Here is an 18,614-nt window from a genome sequence, read left to right as displayed (position 1 = left end):
TCAGGCAAGATCAATGATAACTGGAGAAGAGACCTTACACATGCCCCTTCCAGGGAGCTCTTTTTTTTTTTTTTTAATTTATTTTTGGCTGTGTTGTGTCTTTATTGCTGCTCTCAGGCTTTCTCTAGTTGCAGCAAGCAGGGGCTACTCTTCGTTGCAGTGCGCGGGCTTCTCATTGCAGTGGCTTCTCTTGTTGCGGAACACATGCTCTAAAAGCGCAGGCTTCAGTAGTTGTGGCACACGGGCTCAGTAGTTGTGGCACGCGGGCTCTAGAGCACAGGATCAGTAGTTGTGGCACACGGGCTTAGCTGCTCTGCGGCATGTGGGATCTTCCCGGACCCCACGGTATCAAACCCGTGTCCCCTGCATTGGCAGGTGGATTCTTAACCACTGCGCCACCAGGGAAGTCACAGGGGAGCTCTTTAGAGCGCATTGCTTTCTCCTCCCCACCCAGGACTCTAGATCAGCAATTCTCAAACAATTTGGCTTCAATGTCCCTTTACATTCTGAAAAATTACTGAGCTTTTGTTTATGTGATTTATATCAATTTACCATATTAGAAATTAAAACTGAAAAAAAAGTTTGTAACACAAGAATACACAAGCACACATCCCATTAACAAAGATGTCAGGAATGTGATGTAATCTCATGTCCTACAGTCTCTGGAAAACTCCACCGTAGGCTGTGGAGATATTGAAAATTAAAAAGGCATATAACATCTTAGTTTTATTATGAAAATAGTTTTGACTACATGAAAGGGTGTCAGAGACCTCCTGGAGGTTCCCAGGCCACACTCTGAGAACAATTGCTCTGGACCATCATCCCAGCCCTTCTTTATGACTCACACTTGTTGATTTTTTTTTCCTCATTTTTATTAGGAAAGTATAAACATTTGCCTCCCTGATGGGTCCTGCCCCCCCCCCCCCAAGAAAAACCAGAGAACTTTTCAGGCTCAGCACTCCTCTCTCTGGACTCCCATTTCCGGGGCTCTCCCAAACACCTCCCGTCAGCCCCTTTCCCAGCTCCCTCTTGAGCCTCCCTTCAAGCACTTCCACAGCCCTTACACTTGGCCAGCCTGTTTCCCCCCAATCCCAAGCCCAGTGGGCCCTTGGTCTGCTTCTTCCTTCCCTCACTTGAGGACTTTCCTCTGGAGAGACTAAGTGATTTTTCTCTGCCTTCTCCTTCCCACCCTCCCTCCCTCACCTCTGCCACCTTCTCAGATGGCTTAGGGTAGGAAATCATACTTTCTGGGTAGACTCCTTTAGAGGACACACTTTCCCCATCTCCCCACACATCAACCAGCCTGGGATGTGCCAGAGTCTGGACAAGAAAGTGCCCATTTGGGTCCCAGAGGGGTCAACCCATTCATATTGCCAGGTGACCCACTGGATGAAGGTATGGGTCAGGAATCTGATGCCTCCAGACACAGATGCCCTTTGCCTAGGAACCCCTAGTTTGATGTCTTCACTCCAAACCCCCAGGTCCTCTCGCTAGCTGCAGCCACAGGCCTCTACCACCATATCTGGCACATCTGTCTTGACCACGTTGCCATCACGGTCAAGGTAGAGGAGAGAGAGAGGCCTTCGGGCAGTAGGGACACAACAGGAAGTACCCAAGGGCCAAGGGTTGTTGGCCTTGAGGAGGCTGAAGACAGCAGAATGGAAGGAGGCAGCAATGCCTGGGCTGCCAGCCAGGTGCGGGGGACACTGCCCACTGCAGTAATTCAGCTGGTACCCCTCAGGCTGCAGGATCCAGTCCCGCCATCCCAGTTCCTGGAAGTCTACATAATGGTCTCGCCTACAGCATAAGGGGGTCTCAGGCTCACAGCTGGGGGTCCTCCTCCTGGCCCGGCCTGCTCCAGGCTCTTTGGGCCGGGTCTTCAGCTCCAGGAAGGGCCGCTGCTCTCCCGCTGTGTCCAGGAGCTGCTGAGTTTGGGGGGCAGCTGTGCTGTTGCCTTCTAGCGGTCTGCAGTCCAGTTGGAGTTTCAAGACACCAGACTCCTCATGCCTCAAGCCACTAGAGGGCAGAGTCAGGGCGTGCCAGCCCGGGGCCGTCAGTTGGTGCTCAGCCAGGAGGACGTGGGACCCTCGGCGTCTCCTCCTAGGGCCCCATCGGAAAATCCTCAAGGAAAGAGTGCCAGGAAGGGTGGGAAGCACGTGCAGCCAGAGGCGAGCGTGGTACAGGTGGTGGGACCGAGGCGTGGACAGATAGAAGGTGAGCGTGGAGCTGCAGGTGGAGGCGGAGGAGTCTGCCGGGAAGATGGAGAAGGGACTGAGGACTGCAATCGGAGATGTGCTGTCCCCTGACGCTCCCGCAAGCCCTGCCAGCTGCTCCCCCTAGCTCCCACCTTTAGAGGAAGCAGGGACTCCGAGGCCAGTCCTGCTCCAACTCTTCCTCTTCCTCCTGTGCCGCGCTCCCTCTGCTTCTGCTGTCGCTGTCATTCTCCCCTCCCTTCTCCCTTTCCCCGCCTGCTCTCTGCCTGTCTCTCCCTCACCCACCTGTGATGGCAGCAAAGCTGATGACCTGCTCCCCATTCGCTGGAACCACACTTCCCCGCTGCAGTCTCCGGAGGGCTCTGGTCAGCGCTGCCTGGGGTAGAGGATGAGTTATTATGGGACGACCGGTCAGGTGTAGCCCTTCGAGGATCTGCTGCTTGGCTAGCTCAAGGACCAGAGCTCTTTCTGCTTGGGGTGCCAGTGTGGGGCCTCCACAGGAGGGACACACAGACCCTGCCCTCTGTGCCCACACCAGTGCCCACAGCAGCACCAGCTGGAGCTGGACATCAGAGAGTCCCATGCTCCTGGTGAATGGCCCTGGGTCAGTCGGGAGCCTCGGATGGCTGTAGCTCCTTCTGTTGAGTCTGGTTGCGTGGAGGCCAATGAGGGCACGGCGGCAGCAGACAGCAGTGCCACACCTACCCTTGGCCAAGGGTAGAGCCACCTGTCTTCTGTTGCCTGGGACTCAGGAAGGCAGACAGTGGACGCTCCGATGGGTAGCTGTGTTCAGTGTAGTCTGCCAGTTTGACCCTCACAGCTCATGTCTGGCTACTGACTGGGGCCTCTCTAGAGCCAGCAGCCTAGGGCTCCCTCACCTAGTGGTCAGCAGGCAGACCTACCCTCTGAGCCCCAGGATTGGCCAACTGTGCTGCCCATCAGGTCCCTGCAGGGGGTGGAGGTTCCCCCCTGGAGCTCAGGTTTCACCATCTGGCCCTGGTCACGGAGCTTGAGGCAGGGGTATGGGGGTGGGGGGGCTATGTGGACACGCATGATGCAAGAAGGAGGATGATTTCACATGCTCAGTCCCCAAGGTCTGGGGCTCGGGGGAGGGAACTCCATACGAGCAAGGTGGGAAGGGCAGTTTCCCCCATACCTACAGTCTGTCTAGCTTGCCCATCCACCACTGCTGCAGCAGTTTCCATGAGGCAGCTGGGAATCCCAGTGGTTATTTCTCTGGGCTGGAAGGTGAACTCTGGTCTTTTTATTTCTAGCAATGGGGCTGGGACAGTGGTGAGAGGCTGGGGGTGGGAGGAACGGAGTCCTCTTGCCCAGGCCAAGGTGGCAGTGCCACGGGGCACAGAAGTCACCCCCTGACCTTGCCTGTGCTGACCGCCCAGAGTCCAGTTGGACTGGAGCACAGTGTGGACGAGGGCTGGAGCATTGGTGTGTGGGGGGGAGTAGCATGTTACTGTGATGTCTGGGGAAACCTAGAGAGGTGGGGGTAGTGGTGATGCAATCTTACAGCAGGGCAGAGTCCATCAAGGATGGCAGAGGGGCATGGGAGTTGGAAGGGCCTGTCCCCAGCTGCTGGTTCTCTTTCAGGGCACTGTAAGAACTGCCCAGATTTGGGATATCCTAGAAGTGCTGCCAGCCTCTGTTCATGGTGGTGGGAAATGGAAGGTTTATGGACTTTTTCTTTTTAATTAATTAATTTATTTTTGGCTGCATTAGGTCTTCATTGCTGCGTGAGGAGGCTACTCTTCATTGCAGTGCACGGGCTTCCCATTGCGGTGGCTTCTCTTGTCGCCAAGCACGGGCTCTAGGCACGCGGGCTTCGTAGTTGTGGCGCACGGGCTTAGATGCTCGGCGGCATGTGGCATCTTCCCGGACCAGGGATTGAACCCGTGTCCCCTGCACTGGCAGGCAGATTCTCAACCACCGTGCCACCAGGAAGCCCAGGTTTATGGACTTTTAAGAACAAAGCATGACCAGTACAGCAACCTTAGTCCCAGCACCAGCCCTCCTTACCACACTGCTCGCTGGCTTTAAATGGCCTAACCAAGGCCTCATGCCAGCCTTTCTCCCTGTGCTCAAGTCTCTTCAAGAAGCTGGGAGGAAGTGAGTGTGATTTGGAAATGTGCCCCTATTCCAATTTATTAGTCTCCCCACTATTCAGCCAGTGGGGGCTGTCAAGAGAGACTGCTAGATCTGGCACAGGGGGAGAGGTGGTGCCTTGTGGGCTAGGGCTCAGTACCACCAGTGTCCACCATGTGGCAGTGCTGAGCCACTGGACAGCAGCAGGCTTGGCGCTGACCAGCTTCCCAGGGAAGGGGCTGCTCTGGGGAGTGGAGAGAGTCAGAGCACTTCCCAACCTCTTACTCTGGGGACCCTGCCTCTACACCAGAAGACAGAGAAGCTGGTCCCTCAGCTCTCTCCCCTCGCCACTGCTGGAGAGCAGAAGCTGTCGTCAGGACCACATCACTGCTAACTTCGATTTGGTTTTGGATCTCATCACTGCTGACACGTGGCAATGGAGCGTGGTGATGGGTGCCAGGCTCTTCCTAGAAACTTAGGGCACCTGTGGTGGGGAGGGGGCCAATGAGACTTTTAGATGCTCCTCGCCACCCTAGGTCTTGAGTCATATTCAAGCCCATCTGTCCCGGGCTCTCCCCAGCTCCCTCTCTATCCTGAGTGACAGCCCTCTACCCCCTGAGGTCTGGACCACAGAACTGCAAAGCAGAGGTTTCTGCCCATGGTGTCTCAGAGGGCTTACCTGTGGGTGAGCCTGAGTCAAGCAAAGCAAGAGGAAGTGGCTGCAGGAGTCATTGACCCCATCTCTCCCCTTCCCTCTGTGTCAGATGCCCCCAATTTCCAGCTCTTCCTACCCTCTTTCTGCTGTGCCTGGCCTGCCCCTACCTCCCTACTGACACTTACGTCAGAACCCAGCTATAAATATGCTCTTAGCATCTTAGTCACTTTTCTCAAGAAGTGCTCCCAGGTTATAAATACCCCAGCCATCTGCCTCCCAGGCCCGCCCTACCACCAACCTGGTTGGGGGCTGGGGGGTAGCGACAGGCTTGAGGGTGGGTAAGGAAGTAGAATGAGGGTGGGTAAGGAAGTAGAAGGAGCCTGAGCGATTATCTTGCCCGAAAGAGAAAAGCCTGACCAAGTCTAGAGTTAGGGGCCAGGGAGCTCCGGAAGAAAAGGTTTGGAAGAAGACAATTCCACTCTTTCTCCTTTTTGTCAAAGACAGAGCCAAAAAGGAAAAGGAATAATACTGATCCTTCTAAATTTAGTTTATTTTAAAATTTGCTATTTTGTTCATCTTGTATTTTTTTGCATTGAGTTTGATTTTTTAAAATATTGCATTAAGATCCTATTTATCTTGACTGAGGAATTTTTTGGCATCCCCTTAAAATTCTGCCCCCAAGGCAAGAGCCTAGCTTCTCCTCACCTTAGTCTTGGCCCTGGGGACTGAAGCTATAGTTGGAGGGAGGGAGGTTAGATCTGGGGGACGGGTGGATTGGGGGTGGGAGACAGCGGTGGAAGGGGGAGGCAGAGCCACCAGAAGACTTCCTTAGATTCTCTGCTTAGATGAAGATTTCCTCAAGTCAAAGTTGGGATAACTTCCATGAGTTTGGGCCTGAAGCCCCACAGCTCAGATTTGCAGCCCCCCAGGAGGTCTCTTTCAGACTTTCTCCTTTTAGGGTTCCATTTCCAAGGACCTCAGACCTAGATAGGAGGGGGTTATACGCTGAGCAAACACTGACATCACGTTTCCCAAAGGACACATGGGTTTTGCGCAAATTCGGCCTTGGGCTGCAGACAATATTGACCCCATGGTTCAGGGCTGTCCAACCAAAGGGAGGAGATGGTGGGGGAAGAGGGCAAAGGTCTAGAGAGGACCCAGTCTCAGAGCAAATGCCCCCCTCTCCTCACCCCAGGCCTTCTTTTTCTTCTCCTTGTCCCACTCAAATGGCCCTTGGCCAGTTCCACCTTCCAGACAGGACTCCTGGCTGGAGCCCTGAGGGTGAGTGAAGGGAAGGCAGCCAGCTGGGAGCCATGCCTCTGCCTCCCCCCATGTGTGTGCCCTCAGGGTGTCACCTGCTTGCTGACTGAGCAGTGATCTGTCTCATTTCTTGGAGCGAGGACAGAGAGGGGAGGGGGCAGGTAAAACCCAGGTCTTTATTAGCCATAAGACAAGCAAAGATGGTTCTGGGAGGGAGGAGGGGGACTAAGAAAGAAGAGGAAGCAGCCTGGCGAAGGAAGAGTCATGATGTGTGGGATGGACGTAATAGCTCGGCCCTAAGGAGGCTGTGAGGAGAGAAAAGTGGGCAGGGCAGGCAGGCTCTGTGTCATCTGGGGTGTCAGTCAGGGTCCTGGCAGGACATAAAAGACCCACTCAGCTGTCTGTGTTTGCATCACTAAGAAGACTTAATGAAGGACTTCTTTACAGAGGTATGGGCAGGGTTAAGGGAACCAAGGAGGGATATTGAAGCACCCAGGGACCGGCAAGAAGGGAAAGCCATTATAAGCCCATAGCATGGAAGCAGTGAGATCAGAACTTAGGCAGAGCTGGAGCCATGGAGGGGGTGGGGAGCTAGACAGGAGCTGTAGGGACATGGACGCAGCCACAGTCACACAGAACCATGGAACCTAGGCAGAAGGAGGAGGAATAAGAAACACCCTGACCTCTGTCTCCTCCTATCCTTTGATCTTCTGCCTCTGTCTCCTCTTAGTCAAACTCAGCAGGAAGCCAGAGGCCAAGGGAACTCAGGAGTCAGACCCCAAGGGTACGGAGCAGGACGGAGAAGGACAAAGAGTGATGAGAGTGTGCCAAGAGAGCCTTTAGCAGCCCATTGGGCAAGTAAGAGGAAAAGGGCTCAAGACATGGAGAGGATCGAATGTTTGGTGAATCTAGGGAAGGGCCTCTCTGGAGATCCAGAAAAGCAGAGGAAGGGGCTGGGTCAACTCATCCTGGAGTGGGGGACATTGAGTAGAAGGGGCAGGGATGCATAGTGGGTTGTGGTCTGGATTAAAGTTGGGCTATGGAGGGCTTCCCTGGTGGCGCAGTGGTTGAGAGTCTGCCTGCCGGTGCAGGGGACACGGGTGTGTGCCCCGGTCCGGGAAGATCCCACATGGTGCGGAGCGGCTGGGCCCGTGAGCCATGGCCGATGAGCCAGCACGTCCGGAGACTGTGCTCCGCAACGGGAGAGGCCACAACATTGAGAGGCCCGCGTACCGCAAAAAAAAAAAAAAAAAGTTGGGCTATGTGTATCTGTCTGGGAACCAGATGGCACTGCTCGTGGTTGGAGGTGGATGAGAGTCCCTAGGGTGGTGGTTGAGCACGTGGAGCTTGCTGGAGGGACTGTACTCTGGGAGAGGGGCTGGTCATTATGAAGATGGTACAGTGACTCTCCTTAGATGACAGTGCTTTGATGAAGATCTCCTCACGTCAAAGTTGGGATAATTCTCATAAGTTACTCAGGAAGAGGGAGTCCATCTTCTGGACAGAGGCAGTAACGGGGCCACCCCCTCCTCTCAAGGAAGAGCGCCTCCGTCAGGGCATGTTTGCCTACCCCACCTCGGGCTGCCGGTACCACACACAGACTAACTGCACCCACACGCCTCTACCACCATGTCAGGTATGTCAGTCTTGACAATGTTGCTGTTCCTGTCATAGTAGAGCAGAGACAGGGGGCGCCGGGCAGTGGGCACGCAGCATGACCCCCCTCCGGCAGTGCCCGCAGCGGTGTTGGCCTTGAGAAGATTGAGCACCGCGGTGTGAAAGGAGGCGGCAATGCCAGGCATGCCTGCCACGTGCAGGGGGCACTGCCCTGTGCAGAAGTTCATTGCGTAGCCCTCAGGCTGGATGATCCAGTCGTGCCAGCCAATCTCACGGAAGTCCACAAAGAACTCTTGTCGACAGCACATCCTGGACCTACCCTGGCAGTCGATGCCTCGCCGGCGAATGCGGTGCTTGCCCCCAACTCTTACACGGGCTGTCACAAAAGGCCTATGGGCAGCCCCACCCAGGATGACTGGGCTCCAGGCTACTTGGCCTTCAGGGACCAGCTCCAGGATCAGGTGCCCCTGACTGCAGGCAGCCTGAGCTTCAGGCCCCAGGAGGAGCTGGTGCCAACCACTGTCATCCACCTCCAGCAGGTGCTGAGTGGCCAAGGTGAGGTTGGTGCCACGTGGGCTGAGCACGAGGACCCTCACCTTCAAAGTCCACGTGGTATTGGGAGGGAGCTGCACAAAGAACATGAGGCTGGCCTGTTGGACCTCCAGGCCGCCAACAGTTCTATCAGAGGAGAAGTGGAAATCAAGACGAATCTGGTCAATGCTGGAGAGACCTGTGGATACAAGAAGCCCCAGTCAGTGTGGCTTTCTGAGTCAATTCTACCAACTACATATCTATTCTCAGCATGCTTGGATTCCCTTTGTTCTTTCTCGACCACACTGTTGGCATTAACTACCCCTTCCTTCTTAAAAATCTTTTCTCTCTTGGTTTCCATGACACAACTCTCATGATTCTTCCTTGATTTTCTTTGCTGGCTTTTCATTCTCTCACCATCCCTCCATCCCTCCAATGCAAGAGTTCTCCAGGGTCTGTCCTTGACCTTCATTTCCTTTTTTTTTTGCCGTGCAGCATGTAGGATCTTAGTTGCCCGGCCAGGGATAGAACCTGCGACCCCTGCGGTGGAAGCGAGGAGTCCTAACCACTGGACCGCCAGGGAAGTCCCGTTTCCTCTTACTCTACACTGAGAGGAGCTCTGACCCACACTCACAGTCAGCCAACACAAATTTTGTGCTGGTGATTCCCAAATCTGTATGTCCAGTCCAGATCATTTTGCACCTTGGGAATCACCAAGCTTCACGCCTAAACTTCTAACTGTTTAATGTTGCCACGTCCTGCCAGCATATTAAAATCAATTTATCCCAAGTAGAAATCATTATTTCCTCCCTATGTACCTCTCTTTCCGTTCTTAGAACTGGTGGCATCATTACCTTCCTTATCACCTTTAGAAACTCCCCACATCCAGTTCCTCATCACAGTGGTTCTAACGGCTATGCATTTCTTCCTGTACCAGTTACTGTTGCCCAGTTTCCCCTCTTCATCCCTCACCTGACCTATTGAAACACATTAACTGGGTTTCTGTTCCCTCCACTCCTGCTCTTGTCAGGATCACGAACACCTTCCACGTTGCCGAATCCAATGGTTTCATCTCTTTATGTTCGTCTTACCTGACCTCTAAGCAGGTAAGATGACACAGTTAACCATCCCTTCCTTCTAGAAATACTTCCTTCTCTTGGCTTTCATGACTCTGGCCACTCCATCTTGGTCTCTTTTGCTGACAGCTCCTCTTCCTCTGCCTGACCTCTAAATGTTGGAGGTCCTAAGCTCCCTTCTCTTCTCTATCTATACTCTTTCCCAGAAAGAACCCATCAATTCCCCTGGCTTTCAATTTCATCTATATGCTGATGACTCCCAGATATCTATATCCATGGCCCTGAGCCTAGGCTTGTGTATCCAGCTGCTGATCTGATATTCCACTTGGATATCCAATATCCAATATCTCAGACTTTTCGTGTTCAAAGAAGAACTCTAGATTTATCCCCTGCAACCCAAATCTGTTCCTTCTTCAATCTTCCCCTTCCCTGTAAATGCACTGCTCAAACCAAGTCTTGCTTGCTGTCATTCCCTTCTTTGAAATTATCTGCAGACCTGTCAACTCTATCTCCAGTTCATAATACAATTTCACTTATCCCCACCTCCTCTACCATACATTAGTTCAACCTGCAATCATCTTTTTCTTGAACTATGGCAATAGCTTGCCAAGTGGTCCACTCTTGCACCCAAAACCATTCTTCACATATCAGCCAGAGTGACCTCTTTTTTTTTTTTTTTTTGCTGTGCCTCATGGCCTGTCGGATCTTAGTTCCCCAACCAGGGATCGAACCCGTGCCCGCTGCAGTGGAAGCGCAGAGTCTTAACCACTGGACCGCCAGGGAGGTCCCAGAGCGATCTTTTTATAACATAAATCTGATCAGCTTAATCCTCTCAAGCTTAAAACCCTTCAAAGGCTCCCCATTGCTATTTGAATGGGAATAAAAGCTAAACCCCTTAACATAGGAAACACGTATGATTAGGCATTCTGCCATTTAATGACTATAGTCTACCTATACTGGCTTTTTTCTGTTCCTTGAACTCACCAAACATGGATCCACCTCATGGCCTTTGCACTTGCTATTTCCCCTGCCTAGAATATCTTTCCAAGCTCTTTGAATGACTGGCTCCTTTTTGGCATTCAGCGCAAATTCACCTCTTCAGAGAGGCTTCCCAGACTAACTTAGCTAAAGCAGCCTTCAACTCTACCCTCATGTCTTTAATACATTATCCTGCTTAATTGTCTTTATAGCCACTATCACTCTTTGTAATCATCTTGGTTTTTTGTTCATTTGCTTCTCCTCCCCTCCCCTTCTATCCCTCCCTGCTCCCAGCTAGAATGTAAACTCTATGAAGGTAGAGACTGTGCTTGTACGGTTTACCACTGTATCCCTAGTACCTAGTACATAATAGGCATTCAGTTAACATTTGGTGAGTGAATGGTCTTTCATTCTTTAATTCTTATTTTACACTGATACAAGAATTATTTTCCAAAAAGGCTAGATCATAAAATTCATGGTTGCAAAAAACCTATTGATGAATAAAGCCAAACTCTTTTTTGGGGGGGCCTCTCACTGTTGTGGCCTCTCCCGTTGCAGAGCACAGGCTCTGGACGCACAGGCTCAGTGGCCATGGCTCACGGGCCCAGCCACTCTGCACCATGTGGACCCGTGTCTGCCGCATTGGCAGGCGGACTCTCAACCACTGCGCCACCAGGGAAGCCCAAAGCTAAACTCTTTTAGGAGGCAATTAAATGCCATTATGCTTTGGCCTTAGCAACCCTTATTTATTTATTTATTTTAAGTAAAGGATGCTTTATTGTGGGAATGCCACTGATACTCTCATGGGCATAAAAGAGCAGAAAATAAAGTTCATCTAGACTTAGTGTGAATTGTAAGGTCTGGAATAAGGTTGCCCTTGACAGCTCCCAGAGCCAACAAAATCTCTCTCATCTCACTCTCCCTATGTAAGTCTACTCCATTCTTCTCTTTCTGTGGATCTACCTCTTTTGTTTCCCTGTCACCTTCCTCAGGTCCCAAAACGGTGGCCCTAGCTCCTGAGTCTACAGAACCTTTAACTTAGCTCTTCCTAGCTAAGTGAACTGATCTTTCAGTGTTCCAACTCCAAAATCCTAAAAGAAGAGTCTGATTGACCCAGCTAATCTTTTCTTGCTAGGTCACTAGCACCTAACATTTAGAACCTCATAAGTCACCCCAGTTATGGTAGGCAGACACAGGACCAGCAGGGGCTGTGATAGACCATTACAGTGTTGACCCCCAGGGAACAACACCTCCCAATATTCATGGTCTTGTGCAATCCCTTCCCATATTAATTCTGGGCTTGGCGTGTGACTTGATTTGGCCAATGAGATGTAAGCAAGCATGACGCAAGCAGAAACTTAGTAAGTACTTACACTTTGAGGTAGGAAAACTTTAATGCTTTAAAGAAACTTGGGCTAGACTACTGAATGATGAGAAGTCATATGGAGAGAGACTTCGGAGAGACAATCTTAGATGTTCTAGCCCCATCTGAGTTCCTAGCTGAACACAGTTGCTTGAATGAACTCAGTTACACCACATGGAGTGAGAGAACTGTCCAGAATAAGTCCAGTCGAATTACAAAATCACAGAAACTGTTGAATTTTTTTGTTTTAAGACTCAATGTTTGAGCTGATTTGCCATATTAATGGATAACTAAAACAGAAATTAGTAACAGAAGTGGGGTACTCCATAGCAAAGACCTAAAATATGTAGCATTGGCTTTGGGACTGGGTGACAGCCAGAGGATGGAAGGACAGCAGGGAGACTGTTAGTGAAGTCTGGAAGGACAGTGAGGAAATTGCTACTGGAAGCTGGACAATGGGAAACCTGTGTTATGTATTGGCTATTGTCTCTGGTAACTGGAAGCTAGAAATGGTAACTAACAGAATTGTGCATTTAGCTAAAGATATTTCCAGGCAGAATGCTGAAAGCGCCATTTGGTTTATTTTAGCTGCCTATGATAAGGCGTTTCAGGAGTGAGATGAACTAAAGAACGAACTGTTCAATTTTCAAGCAGAATTTAGAGAAAACATTTCCAATAGGACTTGCTAGATGGAACAATAAAATATTTTTTTTCATCCCTCAACTCTCTGTCTGGCAAAAAGTTTATCAAACTAAGAAATGGTCTCAGGGCAAAACCCAAATCCAGGGCACTGCCAGTAAAACATAGTTTCAGAGCGAAGATCAAAATAATAAAGGGGGAACTGTAAGACCCTTTGTTAAGATCTAACATCTTTGTTAAGATCTAAAATGTAAGATGTTCTGTAGACCCTCTCAACTAGACAGAGGGCTTCTAAGAATCTTAAGAGTGTTATCCCACTTGTAAGAGGATATCCTGACTTGTAACCTAAAGAGGAGGGTCTGTCTTGATAAGAGTGGAGTGCCTTTTGTCTGAGTAAGTAGACTGTAATTTATAATTTAGAAGGCTCAGAGTGTTAAAGAGAATTTTAATAGTGAAAGCGGCACCAGTTTGGACTAAAAGGGACAGAGATGATTCAAAATGAAAAGAAGTCTCCGGGCTCCCAACTTCTTTGGGCAGCATGCAGGCCGAGAAAACTACTTAGCCGCAAACACAGGTCATTTCCTATTTAAAAGGAAAGACATCTCAGAGGGTGGCACTAAGAGCTGAGAGAATGAATCTAGAAGTCTAGGGGAGCAATGGTAGGCTCTCCTTAAGAGGAGAGGAAAATCCTACCAGTGGGCAGAACCAGGCCCTAACCAAAGGAATCCTGGATTTGGGGTAGACTGAGATATGTGCCTGGCTGGATGTCAGAATTTTCATGGACCAGTGACTGCTCTGCGTCTCCCTTCCCCATCCGCCATTTGGAACAAAAGTATCTATTTATTCCGTCCCTGAATCAGCATTGTGTGTTAGGTATGTGGGAGGCAGATAACTTGAATTTGTAGGTCGTAGGCAGTGTTGTGTTGGTAAATATTTCACAACTGGATTCCAGAGGGGGAAAAAAAAAAGGCCCTGATTTGTAGAGTTTGCCAGTTTCTGCGGTATAAATTCTCCCATCCCGGCCAATTTCAAACTATCAATGTGATGCCATTGGATGCACAGTTGGGAGATGTTCACCATCAGTTCTCATGAGCCAGTATGAGCCAGTTTCAGGACACCATTGAAGGCTCCTACCCTAGTTTCCCCAGGGCCCCAAGCTCTCTCTCTTCATACCTCCAGCAAGAACAATTCTCAGATCTTTCTTTCACACGATGGTGGAGATGATAGCTTAAATTGGAATGAAAACTTCAAACTGAAATATTTAAATGTAAAAGATAGAATCCAGGCATCATTCTCACCTCCAAGTTCATTTCAGGTCACGCCCCCTGCAGCCTAAATGTTGTATTCATTCATTGATTAGCAAATATGTGGAAAGTATATAGACTTTGAAGTCAGAGAGAACTGTGTTTGAATTCTGCCCCTTGTAAGCTGTATGACCTTGACCATGTAAATTATCTTCGAGTCTCAGTTTCTGCATTCTTAAGATGGGAATGATAAAGTTTACTTTATGGAGTGATTGTAAGGATGAACTGAGAGGAGGCAGGTACACTAAATACCTGGTAACTGTTGTTACTGTCACAATGTGCCAGGAAACTGGGCTAAGTATCAGGGATACAAAGGTGAAAAAAAAAACCAACCAGGATTTTGGTGTTCACGGTCATTTGTCCACCTTGTGCTCATCCACTCCAGACTACTTTTTAACTCTAAATGCAGTCTGTTTCTTTACACTTTTACTCATGTTTTTCCATTTAGGATGTTGTTTACCATTTTCTACCCACTGAAGTCAAACTTACTCTACAATGCCAGCCAATTTGCAAACTTCTTCTGAAAGACTTCCCTGACTTACCAGGTCCCAGTGAATTACTTCTGGCCCATTAAGCACTTGTGTTCTCATCTAGCATTTATTTCACTCTGCCTTATATTCTAAGTAATTTATTCCCAGCAGCAACAACTAAACCCCTCATGGGCAGGAGCTGAGTTTTCTACTTTCAGTTCCCTCCCACCTTATCCTTTCTAAGTACATTACCTGTATTAGCTCACTTATTCTCTCAACTATCCTCTCATTATCTCTGTTTTGCAAATGAGAAAACTGACTATTGACAACCCAGGACACATAGTAATAAGTGGCTGAGCAGGGAGTTGAGCCCAGTTTATCTGGCTCCAGAGTTTGTGTTCTTAATCATGAGCAGAAACCCCCCCTTTTTTTTTTTTTTTTTGCGGTACGCGGGCCTCTCACTGTTGTGGCCTCTCCCGTTGAGGAGCACAGGCTCCGGATGCACAGGCTCAGCGGCTATGGCTCACGGGCCCAGCCGCTCTGCGGCATGTGGGATCTTCCCGGACCCAGGCACGAACCCGTGTCCCCTGCATCGGCAGGCAGACTCTCAACCACTGCGCCACCAGGGAAGCCCAGAAACCCCCTTTTGAACTAGAATAGGGTCTCATCCATCACTGGGGGCTCTAGACATGGTCGAGCTGAACTACAGAATGGTTTAGCTGTTTATTGAGCATCTACTATGTTTGCAAGAGGCAAAGTGGTAGAGTGGTCAAGGTCATGGATTCCAGACCCAGGCTGTCTGGCTCTACCACCTACTGGTCATGTGACCTTGAGCTAGTTACTTAACCTCTTTGTGCCTCAGTTTCATCACCTCTAAAATGGGGTAACAATAGTATTTGCCTCACTGGCTTGTTGTGAGGCTCTCAAGGAGTTAGTATATTTAAAAGGCTTAGAACACAGTAAACACTATATAAGTGTTATCTATTTCTACTATACACTAGCCTCTGATGATAAGGTGAGGAATAAATGACAGTTCCTGACCTCAAGGGGTTGCATTCTATGGGAAGACAGACTGCATAGAAAACCTGGAAACAGGCAATTCCTTGACCATTATCCAGGTTCAGGGTGAGCATGTGGGGGCCACCAGAGAGTGAGCCCCTCACCTTCAGGTCAGGGTGGGTTTTTTCAGGATGGGAGTGTTAGATCTTGAAGGGAGTAGATGCTGACCAAGGGAAAGGGGCCAGGAATGGGAAAGGCCTTCTAAACCTAAGAGACAAGAACTTGCAAGAAGCTCAGAGGCCAGAGAGATCACTTGTTTGTGTTCTGGTTCTCAGATCCTGTCTCTGAATTCTGTCTCTTTTTTGGGGGGGCCGCGCCTCACAGCTTGTGGGATCTTAGTTCTCCGACTAGGGATTGAACCTGGCACTGCCCACGGCAGTGAGAGTGTGGAGTCCTAATGACTGGCCCACCAGGGAATTCCCCTGTCTCTGAATTCTTGATCTTCTTTCCAGCTGCCCACTAAATTCTCTAACCTCTCTGCCCTCTACGGAAGGAACTTTCTCATCTTTATCCTCTATCCTTTAAATACCTTTCTGAGTCCCATTTTGGCCCTGTTCTCACGCGGGAACCCGAGGTAATCAAGGCAAGAGGACAGGAGTAGGGTGGAGAGGTATTGTAATGCCAGTGTTTTACTTTTCTCCCTTTTGCCCAAACGATGTATCTGGGGGAGTGGGGTACAGAGAGGCTGGATCCCAGGGCCAGAGGGAGGACAGACTCTCTAGCTCCCAGACCCTGGTCCAAGCCCAGGAAGTGTCTGGGCTCACATCATAGTCTGTGGAAGTGTGTGGGCCTGCAGAGAGAGGAGCCATGGGAGATAGGGGCAGGCAGTCTCAAAAGAAATGAAACGTACCCACTTCACAGGTGCCCATTGGTCAAGTCTAAACTACAAAGAGAGAGCCTGGTGGTGGGGGTGTGGGGGGAGCCTGGGATTGGGAGATTACATGCTGTGGGAGGCAAGAGTTGGGATGGTTTTGGGGAGAAAGTCAGGCGTTAGGCTGGGGAGGAAGTTTTTCCCTTCCTTAAGAGATCGGGTTTGGGGGAAGGTCTACAGACCAAGAACCCACCTGTCTCAGCAAAGCTGATGATCTCATACTCCTGTCCCCTGTCTGCTTCTGGAAGCGCCCCCTGTGGGGACCCATGGAGGCGCTGCAGCGCAGTCCTCAGAGCAGCTCGGGACACAGGCCGGCTCAGTGTCGGGCGCTGGCTGAGGTGCAGCTTGTCCAAGATGCTTCTCTTGGCCAGATGAAGAAGCAGCTCCCGCTGGCTCTCCAGGTCCAAGGCGGGCCCCCCACATGCCAGGCACTGACTGTCAGCTCTGGGAGTGGCCACTGCGTCTGGAGCCAGGAACAGGAAGGCCAGGAGCAATGAGGAGGTCATTGCTGGGGGAGGCCTTCCTTGAGCAACACAGTTGAGATAGAGCCGCAAACCCCGGGGCTCAGGGTCTCCACAGCTGTGGTCTCAGCTCCCTCCCAGCCGCCAGGGGCCCCGGAAGGAGAGTGTGTCCAGCTGGCATTACTCCTGGTTGCAGGATATAGAGCAGTCAAACATCCAACTTGAGAGATGAAGCCAGTTACAGGTAGAACTTGGCAGAAGCCATATAGTCAGTGAAACTACAGAGTGGGGGATGCGAGGGGAGGTTGGTTTGTTTGGGGAAAGAAATGTCCCTGGGCCAACTTTGGGAGATAGTGGGTTACCCATGTGAGCTTCCAGGCCTGGGAACAAAGGTTAGAGATGAAATTCCTCTTCAGATCAACAGCCTTGCTCGGAAGCCTGGCAGTGGGGGGTGGAGGTAGGGTGCGGAGATCAGAGGTTTTAAGATAGAATGTTAAAGAATGACTTTCAAACAAGAGGGGGGTCATTGGCAGGACACTTTCAGGTCATTGTCATGCAGGTTGTTGTTTTTTGTTTTTAATTTATTTTTGGCTGTGTTGGGTCTTCATTACTTGATTATGGGATGCTACCCCTAGGGGTGTTATATGATATACAGTATACGTACCATTTTACCTTTCTTTTTCTTTTCTTTTGGCCGCGCTGTGCGTCTTGCGGGACCTTCCCCTCGGCTTGTGGGATCTTAGTTCCTCGACCAGGCATTGAAACTGGGCCCTCGGCAGTGAAAGCGCAGAGTCGTAACCACCGGACCACCAGGGAATTCTCCATTTTTCCTTTCTAAAAGTTGAAATTTTCTGAATTCTGAAACATGCCTGGCCCTATGGATTTTTAATGTGTAATTATAGATCTGTAATGATTATCTGAGAGTTTTGAGATTTAAATAATTTTGTAAAGTGCTTTACGGTGGCTGGAACAGAGTTAAGTGGCTTAATAAAAGTATATTATTATTCTTGTTACATAGGTTTGTTTGCGGGCCAGAGTACCCTCACCTCTAGATGTGCTGAAGAAATTCTGCCAATATTTGCCCTTCTGGACTCTCCTTTCTTAGAGGCCATGCCCCCAATCACCATCTGTAGTGCAGTTACTTAAGTCATCTCTGCTGCTTACCACTATATTCCTAGCATTGCACATAGGACCTACAATATAATATAGGTGTTTAAAACATATTTATTGAGTGAATAAGTTCTAGAATACAGGCTTACAGGCTGGTTATAAGACGTTACACTCAAGTCACCTTGATTGTATTTTTGTGTGTCACAGTTTCTTAGCTCTCTTCAACAAGGGCTGATCTTTTTTCTTTTTTTCTGCCGAGTGGCATGTGGGATCTTAGTTCCCCAATGAGGGATCGAACCAGAGCCCCCTGCATTGGAAGCACAGAGTCTTAACCACTGGACCGCCAGGGAAGCCCGTCTTTTTTTTTAAGCACTGTGATAGAAGTAGATTTATTATTCAGTTTCTAGTATAAATTTATTTATTTATAACATAAGGGTTTTATTGAGATATAATTCACAGAACATAAAATTCACCCTTTAGAGTATATAATTCAGCGGTTTTTAGTACATTCACAGAGTTGTGCAACCATCACCACTAAGAATATTTTCATGATCCCCAAAAGAAACCCTGTACCTATTAGTGGTCACTCTCTAATAGTTTCCCAGCCTACAGGGACTGATCTTATATCTAACATTTTAATATTCCTAATTTCATTCATGGATATAACCTTATCTTGAGGTTGGGGGAGGTAGTTATGCTGCTATTTGTTTCATGTCTTAACTACAGTATGTAGTTCCCAGACCCCCTCACATCTGAAGACTTCAGTTGCTCCCCTTCTCCCTGGCAAATAGTTGGGGAATAAGAGGTTAGCAAAAGCGGGGGAAACAGAGGAGGGCTTCTCTTAGGGCTGGATGCCTCATGTTTCTGCCTTAGCTGTTCTTCAGTTACTGCATTTGTCCCTAAAAGACCC

General features: G+C 49.6%; 2 protein-coding genes across 2 annotated transcripts; both read right to left on the bottom strand.

Annotated features, from left to right (window-relative positions):
- Window positions 1-717: 717 nt before the first annotated feature.
- Window positions 718-3,050, bottom strand: INHBE (inhibin subunit beta E). Its single transcript, XM_060025062.1, has 2 exons — window positions 2,499-3,050; window positions 718-2,248 (listed from the first exon to the last, which is right to left on the bottom strand). The coding sequence occupies exons 1-2, from the start codon at window positions 2,794-2,796 to the stop codon at window positions 1,491-1,493; spliced, it is 1,056 nt and encodes a 351-aa protein (XP_059881045.1). The 5' UTR covers window positions 2,797-3,050; the 3' UTR covers window positions 718-1,490.
- A 3,443-nt stretch (window positions 3,051-6,493) lies between these two features.
- Window positions 6,494-16,812, bottom strand: INHBC (inhibin subunit beta C). Its single transcript, XM_060025061.1, has 2 exons — window positions 16,327-16,812; window positions 6,494-8,572 (listed from the first exon to the last, which is right to left on the bottom strand). Exons 1-2 carry the CDS (start codon window positions 16,637-16,639, stop codon window positions 7,827-7,829), a joined length of 1,059 nt encoding a protein of 352 aa, XP_059881044.1. The 5' UTR covers window positions 16,640-16,812; the 3' UTR covers window positions 6,494-7,826.
- Between the last annotated feature and the right edge of the window lie 1,802 nt (window positions 16,813-18,614).

This window comes from Delphinus delphis, chromosome 11, assembly GCF_949987515.2.
Source record: "Delphinus delphis chromosome 11, mDelDel1.2, whole genome shotgun sequence".
Classification (NCBI taxonomy): domain Eukaryota; kingdom Metazoa; phylum Chordata; class Mammalia; order Artiodactyla; family Delphinidae; genus Delphinus; species Delphinus delphis.
Note: the sequence above shows the minus strand (reverse complement) of the source record. Positions and strands in the feature narration are given on the sequence as shown.

Bases quoted from the DNA above. Each gene is read 5' to 3' on its own strand.
- INHBE (XM_060025062.1), bottom strand. From the start codon at position 2,796: ATGGGACTCTCTGATGTCCAGCTCCAGCTGGTGCTGCTGTGGGCACTG. The intron at 2,249-2,498 runs GTGGGTGAGGGA...TCTTCCCGGCAG, and splicing joins CAGCTTTGCTGCCATCACAG to ACTCCTCCGCCTCCACCTGC.
- INHBC (XM_060025061.1), bottom strand. From the start codon at position 16,639: ATGACCTCCTCATTGCTCCTGGCCTTCCTGTTCCTGGCTCCAGACGCA. The intron at 8,573-16,326 runs GTGGGTTCTTGG...TTGTATCCACAG, and splicing joins CATCAGCTTTGCTGAGACAG to GTCTCTCCAGCATTGACCAG.